Below are 24,487 nucleotides of genomic sequence, written 5' to 3'. Positions count from 1 at the left end.
AACAGGATTTATGAAGGGCCATCACATAAACTAACATTAGTTTAGTCTTGGACCTTATAGATTATTCAGATGCAATTGACTCAGATGCGGTTGTCCTATTTTTGGACTTCTGTAAAACCTTTGACACAATTGAACATGAATTTCTCTTTAGGTCTCTTAAACTTTTTGGATTTGGTGAACATTTTATTAAAGTAATTCGCATGTTTTACAAATATATAAATAGTTATGTGCTACTAAACCTTAATAACTCCAAAAGATTCAGTATCAACAGAAGTGTACAACAGGGATTTATTCATTTTGGTTGTGGAACTTCTATCTCTAGATATTCTGAATAATGCACATTCGTATGTCTTAACCATTTTTAACAAAGAAATCAAAATCTCCCAACTGGCTGATGATACTACTCTTTTCTTAAGAGACAAAGACCAGGTCGCCCATGCCCTTAATACTATAACTGCATTTTCTATTGCATCAGGATTAATGCTGAATGTTTCTAAATGTGAAATCTTATGTTTCTTTGACTCTGATGATAAAGAAATAGAAAATATTTCTGTAAAGGACTGTGTTAAATATTTAGATATAGATCTGTCAAAAAAACACTTAGACAGACAACATTTTAATTTTTCTCCTAAAATTAAGAGAACAAAAAATATATTTAATAATTGGCTACAAAGAGATCTTTCTATACTTGGGAGAGTACTTCTGTCCAAGGCAGAGGGACTGTCTCGTTTTGTGTACTGCTCATTATCGTTATGTGTAAATCCAGCTACTTGTAAAGAGATTAATAAAACCTTTCTTGACTTCATCTGGAAAAATAAGTCTCACAAACTAAAAAAATCTGTCCTTTCTAACAAAAGAGCTGAAGGCGGTCTAGAAGTGTTGGATTTTGTTGACATAAATAACACTTTCAAGATAAACTGGTTGAAAAAATGTTTGATCGATACTGATTCAATATGGTATTTCATTCCAAATAATGTGTTTAATAAATTGGGAGGTCTTCAATTTTTACTGGAATGTAATTATATTCCTGAAAGATTACCTGCTAAATTGGCTAGGTTTCACCAACAAGCTTTAATGGCCTGGGAAATATGTTTCCTGCACAATTTCCCCCACATAAAGCTCGTTTGTGGAAGGATTCAGACATAACTACAAGGAATAAGTCATTGTTCTACCCCAGCTGGCATGAGAGGAATATTGACTTTGTTCTTGATATTTTCGACAACAAGGGTAATATTTTCACATATGAACAATTTATAACATTGAAAGAGTTTCCAATACCTTTCAGGGAGTTTATTTCTGTGATCAAAGCCTTTCTCAGTGGTCTAACTACACTTATGAAAACTCATTAATTTTGGGAATGATCACAAAGTTTATCCAGAACTCAGATTGGAAGGCGTGGGCTTACTTGAGAAATCTTGTTGTAATAAATATATAAGACAAATTCTTCATTCACAAAACCAACTTACACCGAGAGGAAAGTTTTTCTGGAACATGCTTATTCCTGACATTGTCTGGAAAAATGCATGGTTAAGGCCTTACAAATACTGTATACCAAACAAAGTTAAGGAAGTGCACTTCAAAATTTTACATAAGATATATCCATGTAATTCTATGATATCCAAATTTGTGGCTATTGATGATATCTGCGTTTTCTGTGAAAAAGAAGCTGAGAATCTGTCTCACTTGTTCTTTGAATGTAAATTTGTGTCAGAATTTTGGGAAAACCTTGCAAAATACTTATTTACCATTATGAACACTGCCTATGTTTTTGACATGAAAGGTATAATATGTTACTATTGCAATGATAACAAGACCACTGAAGTGATTGTTAATTATTTTATTCTTGTTGCCAAATACTTTATACACAATCAAAAATTCCAAAATTCTATACCAAAATTACAATTATTTCTGATTGAATTTAATTATCTTATTAAAACATTAACAATAGTGAATAACAACAAGAATAACATCTTCCTGAATCATTATAATAAGATATTTTCAGAGTGAATACAATTGCAATACATTTTTTTATTTTTTTATTGATATTTTTTGTATGTTTGATTTTCTTGTTAATACCTGTGTTTTGTTTTGTTAGACATGTTTGATGTATTAATGTAAGTAGATTTTTGTATTATGAATAAAAAATAATAATAACATTTTAAAAAGACGCTATCAGTGGAGGCTCCTCAAAGGAGGAAGGGGAGGACCATCCTTCTCAGTGAATTTAATAAAATAAAATAAAAAGGAAAACATAAAAGTGATCCTTTTTAGATAAAAAAAATATACTACATATATTCACATGTCACCAAATAATTGATTAAAATACACTATTTTGCCATGAAGGTCTAAAGTAGCCTCAACAGCACTCTGTAGTGTAGCATCATGGTGTAGCCGGTGGACAGCTAGCTTCCATCCTCTGGGTACATTGACTTCAATACAAAACCTAAGCGGCTCATGTTCTCACCCTGTTCCATAGATTTACACAGTAATTATGACACTTTCGGAGGATGTCCTCCAACCTATCAGTATGGACTGACATGTTTTCCACCCAATCAAATGATCAGAGAATTAATCTAGTAATGAAAGCATAAACTACAGCTAGCTAGCACCGCAGTGCATAAAATGAGGTGAGTAATTGTCTCAAAGCGAGAGAAAGAGAATAGTTGAACAGTTTTGAACAAATTCATTTCTTCCAAAAAGAAGGAGAAGCGAGATAGAGATTTTGTCATTTTTTTCTTCACTTTCAGTTTAATTGACTTAGCTAGCAAATGCAGCTAGCTAGTTTAGCCTACTCAAACTATGTGCTATGACTATCCAACACAATACTGGAACTCTTCCAAGTCAAGGTAAGCTTTTGGTTTTACAAATCTATTGCCACCGGGGCTCGCCGGTGTAAGTACTAAACTACTTACTGACTGTATACTGTAACGTTACTGCATGATTGTGGCAGGTTTACTAACGGGTTAGTTCTATTAGCTATGTTGACTATAATGTTACTTTAGCCAGTATGGTGACAATATTTTTTCACATTTTTATCTCGACCTGTGTGCACCTACGTTGCAAACTTAGGCTAGGTTGTAGAAACCCCATGATGGATAAAGGGAAAACCAGAGTATCAAGTAGTAGCCTAAACCTGTTGTTATTACATTGAACTGAGTGAATAGAATATGAATGACAAAAAAAAATCGTCCTCCCTCATCTTAAACGGCACCGACCGCCACTGGACGCTATACTACTAGCCTCATCATGTCATGAATAGGCCTATCCATAGCCATCTCAACAACTCTGATATAAAGTGTTTTTTCTCAAAGTGTCCGGGATGTCACGTGTCCTACTTATAACAGTACACTCGTAACAACTTAAGCATTACGAAACTTATATTCGATCAAATAAACCTCAATAAGCCATTCATTTTAGTTGTTGACCTTACAAAAACTCATTGCTTGGCGGGCGAAACAACGAAAAAACGCCACCTGATGGAGGGAGACAGATTTTCTGCAGAGTTGGGCCTCCTCTCTTCCTCTTTGGCTCCACTGAATAAACGATCTCTAGCTCCGCTACTGAGTTTAGTTTCTGGCCACTGTCTATAGTGCTGGAAGACTAGCACTCGGGAGTTTTACTAGCAGACCAGTTGGATGATAAGCGAATCTCATTGAGTTACAGAGAGCTGTTCTCCAAAAGCATTCTCATATCAGAGAGAATAAGTTCGTGTTATGTTATACGTTTGATAAATACATGGGCACAAATCCAAGTACATACAAATAGTTCTGTACATTCAGACACAGGGACAGGTTGTTTCTTGCTGGGGTGACAACGTGCCGTGCGTCAAACGTGACGTAACTTCCGGGTAAGTTTTGTAAGGCGTTGAACGTGTTCAGTTATGTATTTTCTACAATTTTAGAAAAGGAGTTCCACGGGGATCTGCAACTAACTTTTCAATTTTCCGATTGTGTATGTACGATAATGACATGCAGTCAGTCGTGGACCTTTAGAGGATGATGATATTTTCTGAATTCACAGTTTTATTTGGTTGGTGTGTAGTCTGTTGAGATGGAAGAATCAGTGTCATGGATGATGTTTCTCAGTTTTCAATCCAGCATGTCGATGTCTGCAGAAGGTTTTGTTTTTGACAACGGTGACAATGTTGCCACAACAGTTATTATATATATATATGATACACTCACTGTAACAGCTTGTTGTAACGTGAAGCTACACTGACTTATTTTATTTCCACTTGTCCAGCAGAATGCCTTGTGAGGTGAAGCCACGGTTCCTGGTTTTGTACGGGTCTCAGAAGGGCCAGGCGCAGTCCATAGCCGAGGGGATAGCTGACGAGGCTGAGGAGAGGGGACTGGTTGTTGACATCTACTGTTTGAGTGAAGGAGGGAAGGTAAAGTTGACAAAATAGTGTTAACCTACCCTGGCTTGTATTCCAATGTGAGCACAACACTGATGATTACAACACTGATAAACTACTATCAAGCTGCTAGGGAACAAAACTAAGTCCGTGTCATTGCATTTGTGGCAGAGTTGTTGTTACCACTGGTCTTTTCGGCTCTGGTATGAATACTGATCCTGTTTTGTGTCTCCCCTCAGTTTAACTTGGAGAAGGAGAGTGCACCTGTGGTGTTTGTTGTGTCTACTACTGGGGATGGGGACCCACCAGACACAGCCCTGAAGTTTGTGAAGAACATAAAAAAAAAGACCCTGCCCAGCGACCACTATTCACACCTCTGCTATGCTCTTATAGGTAAGAATGGAGTGTGTGCCTAATCTTGGTTAACCCAGAACTAAATTCTTGCGTAATTGGTCAGGTGCTCGATTAAGTTCCAGGTCCATACATGTTGAGAAAATAGATCAAGAGATGCTAGAATGTGGAACAGAACTGGAAAGAGGAGCTCCACCCTCTCTCTTTGCAAGTTAGGGGCAAGTGTATGGGACAAATTTGAAATTCGAAAGATGCTAACACCTGTGAAATCGGGATTTGTCCAAGTAACCAGTGATGGAAAAACCCTGCTCGTTCTCAATTGGTGTGGCCATAGTATAAAGACAGTTCTACGGTACCATTTATGTTTAAATGGTCTGTCCACAGCAGATTAGGGTGTGCCTAAGACTAAATGCCTAGTGCTGAGATTAATTGCTACTACCTTCATCTTTATCTTATTCGATGACTTTAAAATAACAGATTCATTGATACGTTATGTGTGATGATCAATATCTTGTTTTTGTCTGTGCTCCAGCTCTGGGTGATACAAACTATGAAAATTTCTGCAACTGTGGGAAGACTATTGATGGCCGTCTACAGGAACTTGGTGCAAAACATTTCTACGCAACAGGACATGCAGATGATGGTGTAGGGTAAGGCCCAAGGTCTTTTAATAGGGAAAATAATACATTTTTTTTTACATGTTGATGTATGAGAAACACTCATCAAGTCCTGGCACTCACCTAAGAAGCTTTAAAGTAGGGGCACAATGTCTTCTTAAATCAGTAGCAATAAAAGTGGTACCAATACAGACGCACTTTGAATGTACTTTTCCCATTTACCTCGTGTAACCTCATTTGTGGTATGGCACATTACCCTTTTGGATCCTTCACACTGCTTATCTCTGAGTCTGAGTGGACTTTGCTTTCTGTCCAGGCTTCAGTTTGCGGTGGTCTCTTAGTGGGTTTCCCATGTTAATACTTTAACTCTTAATCCAAACTGTGTGTGTGTAGGCTTGAGTTGGTGTTGGACCCCTGGCTTGAAGGACTGTGGGAGGCCATCAGAGGAGCGTTATCCAAGATGGCCACCCCTCAGCCTGAGAGGGATGGCCATGTAAAGGACCTGAGAGCATCCTTGAACGAAACACCCGAATTGTCAGCGACAGATGTCAAACTCCACCTCATGAGTCTTAACGAATCAGAACCTCAGAGCTCTGACTCACTCAGAACAGCAGTGGAGTCAGAGAGTACTAAGACTGAGCCCAAATCAGCTTCTCTGAATGTTACAGAAGCAGCCTCTGAGACAGGGAGTGCAGTTACTGATGTTAGACCAGTGTCATTGACCAGCAACAATAGGACTGCTCCTAAACTAGATGGTGTTGTCACTGATCCCAAGTCAGTGTTAGAGACACAGAGTGGAGCACCCTCTGCTGTTGTAGAGGCCTCTCTGACATGCTCCTTGCCCCCACTGTCTGAGTCTGTCCTCAATGTCCCTGCTCTGCCTCCACCCTACCTGGATGTCACGCTCCAGGAAGCCACCATAGAAGAAGAGGTGGGTTGTGGTAATACTGGGTTCTTTTGGCACTATGAAATTGTTTATATCTCATTCATATTTGTTTGAATTCTAACATCACCAACCACACTTTCCATACCCCCCCAGACCAGTGCTCCGGTCAGTAAGGAAACCCTACACGAGGTTCCGATCTCCAGGGCAGTCCAGTTGACCAGAGATGACTCGGCTAAAACAGCCCTTCTGATAGAGCTGGACATCTCAGTGAGTGGCAGGCGTTTCTTACTATATACACTGAATGTACAAAACATTAAGGACACCCTCCTAATATTGAGTTGCACCCCACACTTTCCCCCAAAGCAGCCTAAATTTGTCGGGGCATGGACTGTACAGGGCGTCGAAAGCGTTCCACAGGGATGCTGGTCCATGTTGACTCTAATGCTTCCCACAGTTGTGTCAAGTTGGTTGGATGCCCTTTTTGGATGTTGGACCATTCTTGATACACACGGAAAACTGTTGATAGTGAAAAACCCAGCAGCATTGCAGTTCTTGACACAAACCGGTGCGCCTGTCACCTACTACCATACCCTGTTCAAAGCCACTTAAATTTTGTATCTTTCCCATTGACTCTCTGAATGGAAAACATACACAATCCATATCTCAATTATCTCAAGGCTTAAAATCCTTCTCTAAGCTGTCTCCTCCCCTTCATCTAAACAGATTGAAGTGGATTTAACAAGTGACATCAATAATGGATCATAGCTTTTACCTGGATTCACCTGGTCAGTCTATGTCATGGAAAGAGCAGGTGTCCTTAATATTTTGTACACTTAGTGTAGTTTCATGCAGAGACCAAATATATTGGTCAGTAGTTCAAAATTATGGTTCAACTAGTTTCTTTACTCCGTCCTTTCCTCTGTGTACCTAGGCCCATCCGATGGCCTACCAGCCTGGGGACTCGCTTGACGTGCTCTGCCCAAACAGAGCCTCCGAGGTGGGGGAGATTCTCCAGAGACTGTGCCTGCAGGACCAGAGGAGCCACCGTGTCCAGCTCTCACTGCGCAAAGACACCAAGAAGAAAGGTATGCTGTTCTCTCTTGTCATACACATGACAGGGACATTGTGTGTGTATAGTATCACATTCAGTACCAGTCAAAAGTTTGGACACCTAACTTTTTCTTTATTTTTACTATTTTCTACGTTGTAGAATAATAGTGAAGACATCAAAACTACATATGTAATCATGTAGTAACCAAAAAAGTGATAAACAAATAAAATATATCTTAGATTTTAGATTCTTCAAAGTAGCCACCCTTTGCCTTGATGACAGCTTTGCACACTCTTGGTATTCTCTCAACCAGCTTCACCTGGAATGCTTTTTCAACAGTCTTGAGGGAGTTCGCACATATGCTAAGCACTTGTTGGCTGCTTTTCCTTCACTTTGGGGTCCAACTCATCCCAAACCACCTCAATTGGGTTGAGGTCGGGTGATTTGTGGAGGCAAGGTCATCTGATGCAGCACTCCATCACTCTCCTTCTTGGTCAAATAGCGCTTACACAGCCTGGAGTGATAGATACAAATGATAGCCCCAATAAGCACAAACCAGATGGGATGGCGTATCGCTGCAGAATGCTGTGGTAGCCATGCTGGTTAAGTGTGCCTTGAATTCTAAATACATCACAGACAGTTTCACCAGCAAAGCACCCCAACGCCATCACACCACCACCTCCATGCTTCACGGTGGGAACCACACATGTAGAGATCATCCTTTCACCTACTCTTCGTCTCACAAAGACTTGGAGGTTGAACCAAAAATCTCAAATTTGGATTCATCAGACCAAAGGACAGATTTCCACCGGTCTAATGTCCATTGCTTATGTTTCTTGGCCCAAGCAAGTATCTTCTTCTTATTGGTGTCCTTTAGTAGTGGTTTCTTTGCAGCAATTCAACCATGAAGGGCAGATTCACGCAGTCTCCTCTGAACAGTTGATGTTGAGATGTGTCTATTACTTGAACTCTGTGAAGCATTTATTTGGGCTATAATTTTTGAGGCTGGTAACTCTAATGAACTTATCCTCTGCAGCAGAGAACTCTGGGTCTTCCTTTCCTGTGGCGGAGAGAGCCAGTTTCATCATAGCGCTTGATGGTTTTTGCGACTGCACTTCAAGAAACGTTCTTGAAATTTTCCGCATTGACTGACCTTCATATCTTAAAGTAATGCTGGACTGTCATTTCTCTTTGCTTATTTGAGTTGTTCTTGCCATAATATAGACTTGGTCTTTTACCAAATAAGGCTATCTTCTGTATACCACCCTTACCTTGTCACAACACAACTGATTGGCTCAAACGCATTAAATAGGAAAGAAATTCCACAAATTAACTTTCTAACAAGGCACACCTGTTAATTGAAATGCATTCCAGGTGACTACCTCATGAGGCTGGTTAAGTGAATGCCGAGCGTCAAAGCTGTCATCAAGGTATAGGGTGGCTATTTGAAAAATCTCAAATATGTTTGATTTGTTGAACACTTTTTTTTGGTTACTACTTGATTCTATATATGTTATTTCATAGTTTTGATGTCTTCACTATTCATCTACAATGTAGAAAATAGTAAAATAAAGTAAAAACCCTGGAATGAATAGGAGTGTCCAAACTTTTGACTGGTAATGTGTGTGTGTACAGTCGTGGCCTAAAGTTTTGAGAATGACACAAATATTAATTTTCACAACGTCTGCTGCCTCACTGTCTTTAGACATTTTTGTCAGATGTTACTATGGAATACTGAAGTATAATTACAAGCATTTCATAAGTGTCAAAGGCTTTTATTGACAATTACATGAAGTTGATGCAAAGAGTAAATGTTTGTGGTGTTGACCCTTTTTCAAGACCTCTGCAATTCGTCCTGGCATGCTGTCAATTAACTTCTGGGCCACATCCTGACTGATAGCAGCCCATACTTGCATAATCAATGCTTGGAGTTTGTCAGGATTTGTGGGTTTTTGTTTGCCCACCCGTCTCCTTGAGGATTGACCACAAGTTCTCAATGGGATTAAGGTCTGGGGAGTTTCCTGGCCATGGACCCAAAATATCGATGTTTTGTTCCCCGAGCCACTTAGTTATCACTTGCCTTATGTCAAGGTGCTCCATCATGCTGGAAAAGGCATTGTTCGTCACCAAACTGTTCCTGGATGGTTGGGAGAAGTTGCTCTCGGAGGATGTGTTGGTTCCATTCTTTATTCATGGCTGTTTTCTTAGGCAAAATTGTGAGTGAGCCCACTCCCTTGGCTGAGAAGCAACCCCACACATGAATGGTCTCAGGATGCTTTACTGTTTGGCATGACACAGGACTGATGGTAGCACTCACCTTGTCTTCTCCGGACAAGCTTTTTTCCGGATGCCCCAAACAATCGGAAAGGGGATTCATCAGAGAAAATGACTTTACCCCAGTCCTCTGCAGTCCAATGCCTGTACCTTATGCAGAATATCAGTATGTCCCTAATGTTTTTCCTGGAGAAAAGTGGCTTCTTGCTTGCTGGACTTTCCTGGGGGCCCTGAAGCCCTCTTCATAACAATTGAACCGCTCTCCTTGAAGTTCTTGATGATCCGATAAATGGTTGATTTAGGTGCAATCTTAATGGCAGCAATATCCTTGCCTGTGAAGCCCTTTTTGTGCAAAGCAATGATGACGGCACGTGTTTCCTTGCAGGTAACCATGGTTGACAGATGAAGAACAATGATTCCAAGCACCACCCTCCTTTTGAAGCTTCCAGTCTGTTATTCGAACTCAATCAGTATGACAGAGTGATCTCCAGCCTTGTCCTTGGCAACACTCACACCTGTGTTAACAAGAGAGTCACTGACATGATGTCAGCTGGTCCTTTTGTGGCAGGGCTGAAATGCAGTGGAAATGTTTTTTGGGTATTCAGTTCATTTGCATGGCAAAGAGATACTTTGCAATTAATTGCAATTCATCTGATCACTCTTCATAACATTCTGGAGTATATGCAAATTGCCATCATACAAACTGAGGCAGCAGACTTTGTGAAAATTAATATTTGTGTCATTCTCAACTTTTGGCCACGACTGTATATGTATGCATGTATGTATATATGTGTATATACATACATAAATACATATATGTGTATGTACATACATACATGTGTATGTAGGTAGGTAGGTACGCACAGTTGAATTCGGAAGTTTATATACACCTTAGCCAAATACATGTAAACTCAATTTTTCACAATTCCTGACCTTTAATCCGAGTAAAAATTCCCTGTCTTTGGTCAGTTAGGATCTCCACTTTTTTTTAAGAATGTGAAATGGCAAAATAATAGTAGACAGAATAATTTATTTTAGCTTTTATTTCTTTCATCACATTCCCAGTGGGTCAGACGTTTACATACACTCAATTAGTATTCGGTAGCATTGCCTTTAAATTATTTAACTTGGGTCAAATGTTGCAAATCTTACAAGCCTCTCCCTTTTTCCTCCAAACATAACGATGGTCATTATGGCCAAACAGTTCCATTTTTGTTTCATCAGACCAGAGGACATTTCTCCAAAAGTACAATCTTTGTCCCCATGTGCAGTTGCAAACAGTAGTCTGGCTTTTTTTATGGCGGTTTTGGAGCAGTGGCTTCTTCCTTGCTTAGAGGCCTTTTCAGGTTATGTCGATATAAGACTCGTTTTACTGTGGGTATAGATACTTTTGTACCTGTTTCCTCCAGCATCTTGGCTGATTTCTTTTGATTTCCCCATGATGTCAAGCAAAGTGGCACTGAGTTTGAAGGTAGGCCTTGAAATGCATCCACAGGTACACCTCCATTTGACTCAAATGATATCAATTAGCCTATCAGAAGCTTCTAAAACCATGATGTCATTTTCTGGAATTTTCCAAGCTGTTTAAAGGCACAGTCAACTCAGTGTATGTAAACTTCTAACCCACTGGAATTGTGATACAGTGAAATAATCTGTCTGTAAACAATTGTTGGAAAAATTACTTGTCTCATGCACAAAGTAGATGTCCTAACCGACTTGCCAAAACTATAGTTTAACAAGAAATTTGTGGAGTGGTTGAAAAACGAGTTTTAATGACTCCAACCTAAGTGTATGTAAACTTCTGTGTATATGTGTGTGTATGTATTTATATGTATGTGTGTATATATGTATGTATGTGTGTATGTATCATTGCGATTTAGTCATGACATTTAAACTATAAAACTGCATGTAACTGCTCACATCTGTAATGGATGTAAAGTTGATTGTGTTGTTTCCCCTCCAGCTGCTCATCTCCCCTCCTACATCCCAGAGAACAGCACTCTAACCTACATGCTCACCTGGAGTCTGGAGCTCAGGACTGTCCCTAAGAAGGTCCCTTCTACATTCACGCTCTATACCTGAACTACCCAGTTCAGAACCCAAACCTGACTGTGAAAGGTTACTGCACTGCAGTAGGACAAAGACTCCCTTTAGTCTATCTTCTACCGAGCATGTTTGGCAGACACCTAAGGTAGCAGGGTTGGCAGGTACAGTAGGCTGCAGGAATGTAGCCTGGGTGCCAGCCTGCCTCTGCCAACTTTTCATTGTCTTGTTTGGCAAGGTGGCAATGTAACATTGTTGAATGCGGAAACAACCTGACTAGTCGGCCAGATGTAACTGTGTGAAATCTCTGTTTTGTATTGTGTGTATGGGGTGGTCTTCTGGACACAGATTAAGCGAAATACTGGACTGAAAAACTATTTTAAAAAACAATTTAATTTTTTGTCTAGAATTAGGCTTATACTATCTGATACTCTTCTCTTCTTTCTCTTCTTTCTCTCTCTTTCTCCCCCCCCCTCCAGGCATTTCTTCGTTCCCTGGTAGAGTGTACAGAAGACAGTGGCGAGAGGAGGAGACTACAGGAGCTGTGTAGTAAACAGGGATCAGCCGACTACAACCTCTATGTCAGAGACCCCAGCCTCGGACTATTGGACCTGCTCAGGGCTTTTCCTGCCTGCCAACCCCCTCTCAGTCTTCTCATAGGTCAGAACTCACTCCCTCTCCTGTCAGTCATAATGTTTGAGCTAATCAGAGTGCGTTGATTTACATGTCACAAAACATGGCTCCAGTTTCGAATGATCACCAATACAGGCAGGTACTGCTATTTCTCTATCCAGCAGAGGGCAGTATAGCCTCAGTAAATGCAGGTTCAGTCAAACTGTACATAGTGTTTTCCCCTACTTCACTCTCTTTTCCTTCTTTTTAACCTTTTTTTTAATTTACTCCACCTGGGTTTTTCATACATTTTACTGAATCCCAAATGACCAAACCAATGTTCCTGCATTGCTTCAATCAATTTGTTATCTGTGACTTAAAAAAGGACATTTTTAAACGGCATATTCTTATTCTTGTGACCCACCAGTGCTTCCTGACTCACCATTTGGTCGCCCCTGACATGGAGAACTGTTGGCTGCAGACAGTCTGGCATTATAGTCTCTCATGGCATAAGGCCTAGAATTGCTCTGATGATGACTTGTGTAGATTTTGTTTTAGCCTATGGGAAAGGGCATTTATATTAGATGAATACATACAAGTAATCTAAGCAATCTAATATTCATAAAAAATGCTTTGACTGGAACTGTTATTTGTCCTTCTTGCACTTGTGCTTTGCAGTGTACTCCCTCAAAAGAGCTGTGTCACAGCTTAATATCCAATGTCAAAGTTATTTTGGGCCCTTTTGCTAACTGCAGCACCTTTCCAGTAGTGGAACCGAGCAATGCAGAAATCTGGCCATTTGTAAATGGGGACATTAGTACTGCTGGTGAAGAATGTGCTGGTGGAAGCGTTTTGGGGCCACCAGCTGTTGCTGGGGTCCTGTCATTGACTGTCCTACATTTGAGCTACAGAGCTGTGGAGGGCAGGGCAAGCCAGGGGTTAACGATCACTACTGCTCTGACAGTGTCTGGTGTTAACACATTTACAGGCCACTCCCCATTTAGCTTCACTGAGTGAGTTTAAAAGCTTTGCGCCTAATCATTCCCTAGCTACAGATTCTGTGGAATGTAAAGGTTGGATAAATAGGTGATTTGTAATAGTTATCCACTTTGGGGTTATGCTTTCTCATTGTGACTCCTGTGCAATGGCCAAAAACCTGAAGGAGCAGACTTTCTTAAATTTATTTTTTTTACAACAAAAAATGAGCCGTCACTCATGGCGTGATTAATCTCACACTACTACAAAATATTAAAGGAATATCTTGTGATATGCATCAGATTCCTTCTCCCAGTGATGTATAAATTGTCCCCCAGTTGTGACATGTTGTCATAGTCAGTGATCGAAAGTCAGCTGTCAACTCCGAGGTATGGCCGAGCTGTAGACAAACGGAAAGGGAATGAGACTGTTAATGGGCATGTTAAACCTGTCACTGAGGAAATGGGGATGGCAGGGAGTGATATAATTCCAGCGGTGCCTGGGGGTGCTGGGTACCACATTTCTCAGTGATACACCCGGAGTTGTTTACTGTAGAAGAGAGAAGTCCAGCTGTTTTGATTCTTTCTCTCTCTGCGTCTCTCTGACACTGTCTCTCTCGCACACTCTACAGGCTGTCTCTCTCTCTCCTCTTTCTGTCCAGCTGTTTGGGATACCTTAGGGTTGAAGGGGAAAACATTTCATTTTTGTCAGAACTCCTAGAGCTGGTGCATATGGTGTAGTGTAAATTACGTTCTCTACTTGAGTGGGTTTGAGGGTATTTTAGCAGATGAAAATTGATAAATATTTTTTCCCCGTTCCCTAACCACTGATATTACTCATTTTAGTATACAATTTAACTCAAACTATTTTCCTGCACCATATTCCTCAGAGGCCTCATGGCCAGACACCAAATTACCCCAAAAGAGGGCACCTTTACGGCTGACATTGAAATAAGGTGGACATTAACTAGCTCCATCCCACAGGCACCAGATCTGCACTCTAGGGAGCTCACAAGTGTATAACTTTTAGATTTAATGAATACAGAAGTATGCCCTAAAATAAACCGGTGTGTGCGCTGAGAAAATAGGACTTAGTAGCGTCCTCCTCCCATTCCTCCATTCTTAGTGATCTAGATGGAAACATCAGACAGAGATAGTGATATACACTACCGGTCAAAAGTTTTAGAACCTCTACTCATTCAACGGTTTTTCTTTATTTTTACTATTTTCTACATTGTAGAATAATAGAAAATACATCACAACTATAAAATAACATGTATGGAATCATGTAGTAACCAAAAAAGTGTTAAACAGATCAAAATATATTTTTTATTTGAGATTCTTCAAATAGTCACCCTTTTGCCTTTGACAGCTTTGCACACTCTTGGCATTCTTTCAACCAGCTTCATGAGGTAGTCACCTGGAATGCATTTCAATTAACAGGTGTGCCTTAAGTTAATTTGTGGAATTTCTTCCTTAATGCATTTGAGCCAATCAGTTGTGTTGTGACAAGGTAGGGGGGTTTACAGAAGATATCCCTATTTGGTAAAATACCAAGTCCGTATTATGGCAAGAACAGCTCAAATAATCAAAGAGAAAGGACAGTCCATCATTACTTTAAGACAAGAACTTTGAAAGTTTCTCCAAGTGCAGTCGCAAAACCCATCAAGCGCTATATCATTATAGCTCGCTATATCATTATAACTGGCTCTCATGAGGACCGCCACAGGAAAGGGAAGACCCAGAGTTACCTCTGCTGCAGAGGATAAGTTCATTAGAGTTACCAGCCTCAGAAATTGCAGCCCAAATAAATGCTTCACAGAGTTCAAGTAACAGACACATCTCAACATCATCTGTTCAGGGGAGACTGCGTGAATCAGTCCTTTATGGTCAAATTGCTTAAAAGAAGCCATTACTAAAGGACACCAATAAGAAGAAGAGACTTGCTTGGGCCAAGAAACACGAGCAATGGACATTAGACCGGGGTCTTTTGATCTGGAGTCCAAATTGGAAATGTTTGGTTCAACCGCTGTGTCTTTGTGAGATGCAGTGTGGGTGAACGGATGATATCAGCATGTGTTTTTCCCACCGTAAAGTATGGAGGAGGAGGTGTTATGGTGTGGGGGTGCTTTGCTGGTGACACTGTCTGTGATTTATTTAGAATTCAAGGCACACTTAACCAGCATGGCTACCACAGCATTCTGCAGTGATACGCCATCCCATCTGGTTTGTGCTGTAATTTGTTTTTCAACAGGACAATGACCCAACACACCTCCAAGCTGTGTAAGGGCTATTTTACCAAGAAGGAGAGTGATGGAGTGCTGCATCAGATTACCTGGCCTCCACCAAATTGAGGTGGTTTGGGATGAGTTGGACCGCAGAGAGAAGGGAAAGCAGCCAACAAGTGCTCAGCTTATGTGGGAACTACTTCAAGACTTATGAAAAACATTCCAGGTGAAGATGGTTGAGAGAATGCCAAGAATGTGCAAAGCTGTCGTCAAGGCAAAGGGTGGCTATTTGAAAAATCTCAAATATATTATATAATACTTTTTTTTTGGTTACTACATGATTCCATATGTGTTATTTCATAATTTTGATGTCTTCACTATTATTCTACAATGTAGATGTATTTTGTGTATTTTTACAATAGTAAAAATGTATACAATAGTAAAAATGTATGTAGATTATTTTTACAATAGTTTTTTTATTTTTTATAATAGTAAAAATAAAGAAAAACCATTGATTGAGTAGGTGTTCTAAAACATTTGACCTTTAGTGTAGATAGAAACATCCAACAGGGTTAGTGATCTAGATGGAAACATCAGTCAAAGGATATGGATCTAGATGGATACATCAGACAGGGATAGTGATATGATGGAAACATCAGGCATGAACAGTGATATGAAGGAAGCATCAAGCATGAACAGTGATATGAAGGAAACATCTGGCAGGAACAGTGATATGAAGGAAAAATCAGGCAGGAACAGTGATATGAAGGAACCATCAGGCAGGAATAGTGATATGAAGGAACCATCAGGCAGGAATAGTGATATGAAGGAAACATCAGGCAGGAATAGTGATATGAAGGAAACATCAGGCAGGAACAGTGATATGAAGGAAACATCAGGCAGCAATAGTGATATTCAGGAAACATCAGGCAGCAATAGTGATACGAAGGAAAAATCAGGCAGGAATAGTGATATGAAGGAAACATCAGACAGGGATAGTGATATAATGAAAACATTAGACAGGAACAGTGATATGAAGGAAATATCAGGCATGAATAGTGATATGAAGGAACCATCAGGCAGGAATAGTGATATGAAGGAAACATCAGGCAGGAATAGTGATATGAAGGAAACATCAGGCAGGAACAGTGATATGAAGGAAACATCAGACAGGGATAGTGATATAATGAAAACATTAGACAGGAACAGTGATATGAAGGAAATATCAGGCATGAATAGTGATATGATGGAAACATCTGGCAGGAACAGTGATATGAAGGAAACATCAGGCAGGAATAGTGATATGAAGGAAACATAAGGCAGGAACAGTGATATGAAGGAAACATAAGGCAGGAACAGTGATATGAAGGAAACATAAGGCAGGAACAGTGATATGAAGGAAACATCAGGCAGGAACAGTGATATGAAGGAAACATCAGGCAGGAACAGTGATATGAAGGAAACATCAGGCAGCAATAGTGATATGAAGGAAACATCAGGCAGGAACAGTGATATGAAGGAAACATCAGACAGGGATAGTGATATGAAGGAAAAATCAGGCAGGAATAGTGATATGAAGGGAATAGTGATATGAAGGAAATATCAGGCATGAATAGTGATATGATGGAAACATCTGGCATGAATAGTCATATGATGGAAACATCTGGCATGAATAGTCATATGATGGAAACATCTGGCAGGAACAGTGATATGAAGGAAACATCAGGCAGCAATAGTGATATGAAGGAAACATCAGGCAGCAATATTGATATGAAGGAAACATCAGGCAGCAATAGTGATATGAAGGAAACATCGGGCAGCAATAGTGATATGAAGGAAACATCGGGCAGCAATAGTGATATGAAGGAAACATCAGGCAGCAATAGTGATATGAAGGAAACATCAGGCAGCAATAGTGATATGAAGGAAACATCAGGCAGGAATAGTGATATGAAGGAAACATCAGGCATGAATAGTGATATGAAGGAAACATCAGGCAGGAACAGTGATATGAAGGAAACATAAGGCAGGAACAGTGATATGAAGGAAACATCAGGCAGGAACAGTGATATGAAGGAAACATCAGGCAAGAACAGTGATATGAAGGAAACATCAGGCAGCAATAGTGATATGAAGGAAACATCAGGCAGGAATAGTGATATGAAGGAAACATCAGGCAGGAATAGTGATATGAAGGAAACATCAGGCAGCAATAGTGATATGAAGGAAACATCAGGCAGGAATAGTGATATGAAGGAAACATCAGGCATGAATAGTGATATGAAGGAAACATCAGGCAGGAACAGTGATATGAAGGAAACATAAGGCAGGAACAGTGATATGAAGGAAACATAAGGCAGGAACAGTGATATGAAGGAAACATCAGGCAGGAACAGTGATATGAAGGAAACATCAGGCAAGAACAGTGATATGAAGGAAACATCAGGCAGCAATAGTGATATGAAGGAAACATCAGGCAGGAATAGTGATATGAAGGAAACATCAGGCAGGAATAGTGATATGAAGGAAACATCAGGCAGCAATAGTGATATGAAGGAAACATCAGGCAGGAACAGTGATATGAAGGAAACATCAGACAGGGATAGTGATATGAAGGAAAAATCAGGCAGGAATAGTGATATGAAGGGAATAGTGATATGAAGGAAACATCAGACAGGGATAGTGATATGAAGGAAACATCAGAGGTTATAGTGATATGAAGGAAACATCAGAGGTAATAGTGATATGATGGAAACATCAGAGGTAATAGTGATATGAAGGAAACATCAGAGGTAATAGTGATATGAAGGAAACATCAGAGGTAATAGTGATATGAAGGAAACATCAGAGGTAATAGTGATATGAAGGAAACATCAGAGGTAATAGTGATATGAAGGAAACATCAGACAGGGATAGTGGTATGAAGGAAACATCAGACAGGGATAATGATATGAAGGAAAAATCAGGCAGGAATAGTGATATGATGGAAACATCTGGCATGAATAGTCATATGATGGAAACATCTGGCAGGAACAGTGATATGAAGGAAACATCAGGCAGCAATAGTGATATGAAGGAAACATCAGGCAGCAATAGTGATATGAAGGAAACATCAGGCAGCAATATTGATATGAAGGAAACATCAGGCAGCAATAGTGATATGAAGGAAACATCGGGCAGCAATAGTGATATGAAGGAAACATCGGGCAGCAATAGTGATATGAAGGAAACATCAGGCAGCAATAGTGATATGAAGGAAACATCAGGCAGGAATAGTGATATGAAGGAAACATCAGGCATGAATAGTGATATGAAGGAAACATAAGGCAGGAACAGTGATATGAAGGAAACATAAGGCAGGAACAGTGATATGAAGGAAACATAAGGCAGGAACAGTGATATGAAGGAAACATCAGGCAGGAACAGTGATATGAAGGAAACATCAGGCAAGAACAGTGATATGAAGGAAACATCAGGCAGCAATAGTGATATGAAGGAAACATCAGGCAGGAATAGTGATATGAAGGAAACATCAGGCAGGAATAGTGATATGAAGGAAACATCAGGCAGCAATAGTGATATGAAGGAAACATCAGGCAGGAACAGTGATATGAAGGAAACATCAGACAGGGATAGTGATATGAAGGAAACATCAGGCAGGAATAGTGATATGAAGGAAACATCAGGCAGCAATAGTGATATGAAGGAAACATCAGGCAGGAACAGTGATATGAAGGAAACATCAGACAGGGATAGTGATATGAAGGAAAAATCAGGCAGGAATAGTGATATGAAGGGAATAGTGATATGAAGGAAACATCAGACAGGGATAGTGATATGAAGGAAACATCAGAGGTAATAGTGATATGAAGGAAACATCAGAGGTCATAGTGATATGAAGGAAACATCAGAGGTAATAGTGATATGAAGGAAACATCAGAGGTAATAGTGATATGAAGGAAACATCAGAGGTAATAGTGATATGAAGGAAACATCAGAGGTAATAGTGATATGAAGGAAACATCAGAGGTAATAGTGATATGAAGGAAACATCAGAGGTAATAGTGATATGAAGGAAACATCAGAGGTAATAGTGATATGAAGGAAACATCAGAGGTAATAGTGATATGAAGGAAACATCAGAGGTAATAGTGATATGAAGGAAACATCAGAGGTAATAGTGATATGAAGGAAACATCAGAGGTAATAGTGATATGAAGGAAACATCAGAGGTAATAGTGATATGAAGGAAACATCAGAGGTAATAGTGATATGAAGGAAACATCAGAGGTAATAGTGATATGAAGGAAACATCAGAGGTAATAGTGATATGAAGGAAACATCAGAGGTAATAGTGATATGAAGGAAACATCAGAGGTAATAGTGATATGAAGGAAACATCAGAGGTAATATGCTTCCACCAGTTGTTTTCCTTTTTCTTTCAGAACATTTGCCTAAACTGCAACCAAGACCGTACTCAGCGGCAAGGTAAGCTGGTCTCGTAGTTCCTACTTCATAGTTTTCCTAATGTTTAACCCAGGCGCATACTTTGCTTCTTCATTTTGTGATCCAAATCAAACAAACCTAAAATGGGTGAATGCACATTGAATGTAGTCATGTGGATGTTGGTCTGTTGTCCAATTTGTAAGTCGCTCTGGATAAGAGCGTCTGCTAAATGACTTAAATGTAAATGTAAATGTTGTGAAGGCAAACCGATGTTCACAGTAGAGGTTCAGGTCAATAGCAGAATGTTTATCCTATAGCCGGGACGATGCCAGTATTGCAATATAAAAACACGAAGTAGACTCTTAGGTCCTTTACAAACCTGCTGTATGTAAAATATGATGTGCTATAGCTTGGAAAATAAATACATGTGACTCTGGATGACAACATAATGATGTTTTGTTTTCCAAAATTAGGGCTGTTTTCCTAAAATAAGTTAAATCGGCTTTGTGTTTTGTTTCCTTGCCACGAGACTAACAAGTATTCAGATTAACACACACACACACACACACACACACACACACACACACACACACACACACACACACACACACACACACACACACACACACACACACACACACATAACAAATGAGAGCGGGAAACCATTACATTATCACTTACATTACTGTCCATTAGTACCATTTTAAACAGGTTTCCTATGCTCATTAGTTTTGTCTGAAGTGTTTGTCTGAAGCTGTGTGTTTTTATTTTTTACAGTGTGTGCGTGCTTTGGTGGGAGGACTGTAGTCGATCAGATGCAGCTGGAGCATTAGGAGGCTGCATCATTGATGCTGTGGTCAATAGAGGTCCCCAGAGACCTGCAGAATGGGAAGACTGAAAATCAGAGAGGGGGAAGAAAGATTGAGGGAGAGGGAGGAAGAGAAATCAAAATGTGAGAGAGAGAGAGAGCAATCCACTAGATGGAGAGGAATAAGCGAAAGAGGGAGAAAGAGGATATTAAAGAAAGAGGGTACAGTTAGTGTTTGTGGATGAGACCCAAAGGCTTGTTTACTCTGTGCAATGTAGAGTATAGCATCCGCTATTTCATCTACCTATTGTAGCACATCTCCAGTATCTAATGATGTATCACATTAACTTTCACACTTATTTCCATAGCCTAATGAGTGGTGCACCAACAGAACTCTTACTTCCTTGCTATGGTATACAGTCAGCCACAGCGTCTGCTAAAATGCACTTATAGTTGCTGTGAAAAAGTATTTGTCCCCTTTCTAAATTTATCAACTTTTGCAAAATATGCAAAAATAGAGTAAATCAGAAAGGGGGCAAATACTTTATTGTTACAACAAGATTTTACACGAAAGTGAAAGACTCACCAAAAGGGGGCGGGCGAAGCAAGCGGAGCTAGGCGGGTGGAAAGGACAGGCAGAGGAGTGACTGTATGCTAGCACGATATTTCCAATCATCTTTGCTGCTAGCGATGTTTCTGTAAGTGGATGAATTGGTCTAATTTAGCATGTATGGTAAAGCCCCAACCCTTAGCTACATCTTCCAATTTAAATGAGCTTGGGAAAAAATGAATAATGCCATTTTTATAGTTTTGTGTGCCAGCGATAAAATGCAATAATAGAGACACGTTCTAATTGAGCGAGGCGTCAAAGTGGACAACCAGCCCGGCTTCGGTTGGGTCATTATAATTCAAAACAATGCATTCTAAAATAAATCACACTCGCCTTGCTATAACCCCTCTCACTTTGCCTTCCGTTCTCTCCTCTTTCCCTCCCTCTCTCCTCCAGTTCCAGTATGAGACACCCAGGTCGGCTGCACTTTGTGTTCAACGTCATAGAGTTTCCAGCATGCACTTGGAGACCCACGGGGAGGCAGGGCCTGTGTACTGGTTGGCTCTCTGACCTCGTCGACCCCATTCTGTTGCACCCTAGGAAGGCTCAGCCCTCCAGCACCCCAGCCCCCCTTAAGGTGAGTAGAGGAGTAACCTGTGTATGTGTGCACGTGTGACACACCGTAACACTTTTTTACGTTTGACCCCAGGTCCATGTTAGTCTGCGTGAGAACTGCTCCTTCCGCCTGCCCTCTGACCTCTCAAAACCCCTCATCATGATTGGACCAGGCACCGGCGTCGCCCCCTTCATTGGTTTCCTACAACAAAGGTACAGCTCTCAAAGATGGAGGATTCATACTAACCCTCCCAGGCTACTCTTCTGTTATAAGTGATGCTTGTTTGTCTGATTAGTGGAACTGGTGTGTTGTTTATGTTTTGATGACAAACTTATTGTGAAGCTTACTCTCGTGAGTAAATATGTTAATCACCAGGCTGCTATAACAACCATGACGCAACAGGAAGTGTTTCAGCTTTGATGAGTGTGTCACCAAATCAAGTGTTAACTGTGATGTCGAGTGGTAGTTAATCAAGGTTTTGCATTAATCTCCATAATCATTTCCAATAGATCCCATCAAAGATTCACAACACTCTTTCCAAAATGTCTTGGATGGTGGTTTAATGGTGGTAGTAATATTGCAGACATGGCTGTGATTAACACTTCTACTTCACTTAAACTACTTGTAGGAGGAAATTGCCTGGCCTCTAAATGCTGATCGAAGGTCAGCTTTGCATTCTACCCCTAAAGGTTAAGGTCAGGATTTGGAGAAGGTAAGCTGATCCTAGATCTGTGCCTAAGGGCAACATCCCACTGAGGTAATAAGTCAAGCCATTCCAGAGCTGCAGTTTGTCTGTCTGGTGTTTATGACTCTAATGAACAGTTATGGGTCAAACTGGCCGATGGAGACGTATTGATTTGAATGTAGAGAGACCAGTAGACCGTCTGTGTGTCATTAATGTAAACCATACCTGGTGATTACTGTGGAGGTGTAAAAGCAATATTGACCTGTGTGTGAACGTGTGTACATCTGTGCGTGTGCCCGCACACGCGTGTGCCTTGTAAAAGACCAGCTGTTAACAATGATAGAATACATAAATAATGGCTTGTAAAAGGTGCTGCTTGGTGTAATTTGACAAGATTAACTTTGTGAGCCATTTGTGGTAGCTAAGCCTACTAACATCATCTTACACCTAGGGCTGTTGCCAGGGCTGTTGCCGTGACTGTATTACCGCCACACCGGCAGTCACTGCAGTAAAATTCCACATGACCGTTGAGTCACGGTAACCTCCTAGTATGCCCTCTGGACATGTGTTGGTAGTACCCAACTCACTAACGACCATCAGGTCCTAATGGCCTGGTATTCAGGGCTCTGTTGTCCATCTAACAGCAATGCAAATGAAATGGAAAATCACATCAAACACTTATCATCAAAACAGTATCATCCTTTTAAAACTCACTTCGCTGTGATTGATCAATTTGAAAAAAGAAGTTCAACAACAGGTTAAAACTGAGTGGAAAACATGGTCGTTGTTAATGTTGTTTCAAAGCTTAACACAATGAAATGGGCAGGGCTTTCTAAGGTGATGATTTATTCAAAACACCAATATGCATATTAGAGTTTATGCATATGCGTAGGCCTATGCTGGTTCATTGATTGTGCGGGATGGCTAAGCCTACACTTAGTGTATTTGATTTTGAATAGCCTAGTAATGGGGGATTTAAAAATATATATTTTCATAATTAATAGGCTGACAGATGACCTTTTAGCTACATAATATCTCACCACCATGTGTTTCCATCTCCTCTCTCTCCTTAATACAGAAAGAGGGAATGTCAACAGTTGAATGAAACAGGTTTAGTTGTGAATACATGTTACTATTGATGTTCCCAAACAGATTTCACTAGGTTTTCCAAATTAAGCACTGGCTAAATGCCGCAACAGGGCTGGAGATAATCGGAATAGCCTGAAATACGAACCAGCGATATGCGGCCACCTTTCACTATTCGAGTGCATATGGATGACGTGTCTTTTTCCCCCCTGCCCCTGTTCTTGCCCGTATGATAATGGACAATTCTAAATCGAAACTAATTTGACATATTAGTAAAGACAAGATTAAATTGAGCATAGTGAAAATCTGATACCCTTCCTAGAGGAGAGAACGGCGTGTGCAGCCCAAGGCATGGAACGCAAGCTTTTTCTGCTATTTTCTCAAATCATCAATAGCCTATAGACGCATCATGCAGCCCATATATGTTTAGATTTCTAAGACATTCTAAGGTTTATGTCATTCACAACTAAAGTTGCCAAATAACTCTAAATCTAGCGTATTTAGACCTGTTTCAAATGGTCACTTTTACGATCAACATAGCCACTTCATATTTGCACTCGCTCCGGAATGGGAAAAATATCATTTCTATTTTATTCAGTTAAGTTCAATTGTCGTAGTCTTCTATAAAATCATATAATGGCACGGGACTTATAAGCGTATCTTGTCTGCTAAATGAACAAGCTTACACAAAATGTCATGACCCCCATAGATCTACTTACACCAACATCCTGCTAACATCTTACACCATGTTATTAGGACTCTGTCTAAATAAAGTTATATCCGGTTTGATTCTTTTTATACACCTAGAATACCCAGTATCACTCATCATTGTGACAGTACGAATAAAGTTGTTTCCATATTGAAACACTTTGCTGGCCTGAATGTTTCTTCCAGACTGTTCTT

At 40.1% G+C, this 24,487-nt stretch overlaps 1 protein-coding gene across 2 annotated transcripts in view; it reads left to right on the top strand.

Annotated features, from left to right (window-relative positions):
- Nucleotides 1–3,857: 3,857 nt before the first annotated feature.
- LOC129822948 (methionine synthase reductase-like) overlaps nt 3,858–24,487 on the top strand; it is a 38,159-nt gene continuing 17,529 nt past the window's right edge. Inside the window, exons 1-13 of one of the 2 annotated variants that reach the window (XR_008754550.1) lie at nt 3,858–4,117; nt 4,246–4,390; nt 4,597–4,750; nt 5,241–5,358; nt 5,719–6,256; nt 6,365–6,478; nt 7,143–7,296; nt 11,500–11,588; nt 12,059–12,239; nt 19,839–19,881; nt 21,654–21,834; nt 21,907–22,025; nt 22,442–22,525. Coding sequence is in view for 1 of the 2 variants with exons in the window: in XM_055881524.1 (XP_055737499.1) it covers nt 4,068–4,117; nt 4,246–4,390; nt 4,597–4,750; nt 5,241–5,358; nt 5,719–6,256; nt 6,365–6,478; nt 7,143–7,296; nt 11,500–11,588; nt 12,059–12,239; nt 19,839–19,881; nt 21,654–21,834; nt 21,907–22,025 (1,886 nt within the window). In the remaining variant the exon portion in view is untranslated. The remainder of the gene's footprint in view (nt 4,118–4,245; nt 4,391–4,596; nt 4,751–5,240; nt 5,359–5,718; nt 6,257–6,364; nt 6,479–7,142; nt 7,297–11,499; nt 11,589–12,058; nt 12,240–19,838; nt 19,882–21,653; nt 21,835–21,906; nt 22,026–22,441; nt 22,526–24,487) is intronic. The other variant, XM_055881524.1, reaches the window with a different exon arrangement.

The sequence above is a fragment of the Salvelinus fontinalis genome, chromosome 25, assembly GCF_029448725.1.
Source record: "Salvelinus fontinalis isolate EN_2023a chromosome 25, ASM2944872v1, whole genome shotgun sequence".
In the NCBI taxonomy this organism is placed as follows: domain Eukaryota; kingdom Metazoa; phylum Chordata; class Actinopteri; order Salmoniformes; family Salmonidae; genus Salvelinus; species Salvelinus fontinalis.
The sequence above is the reverse complement of the archived record's forward strand: the minus strand, read 5'-3'. Positions and strand labels throughout refer to the sequence as shown.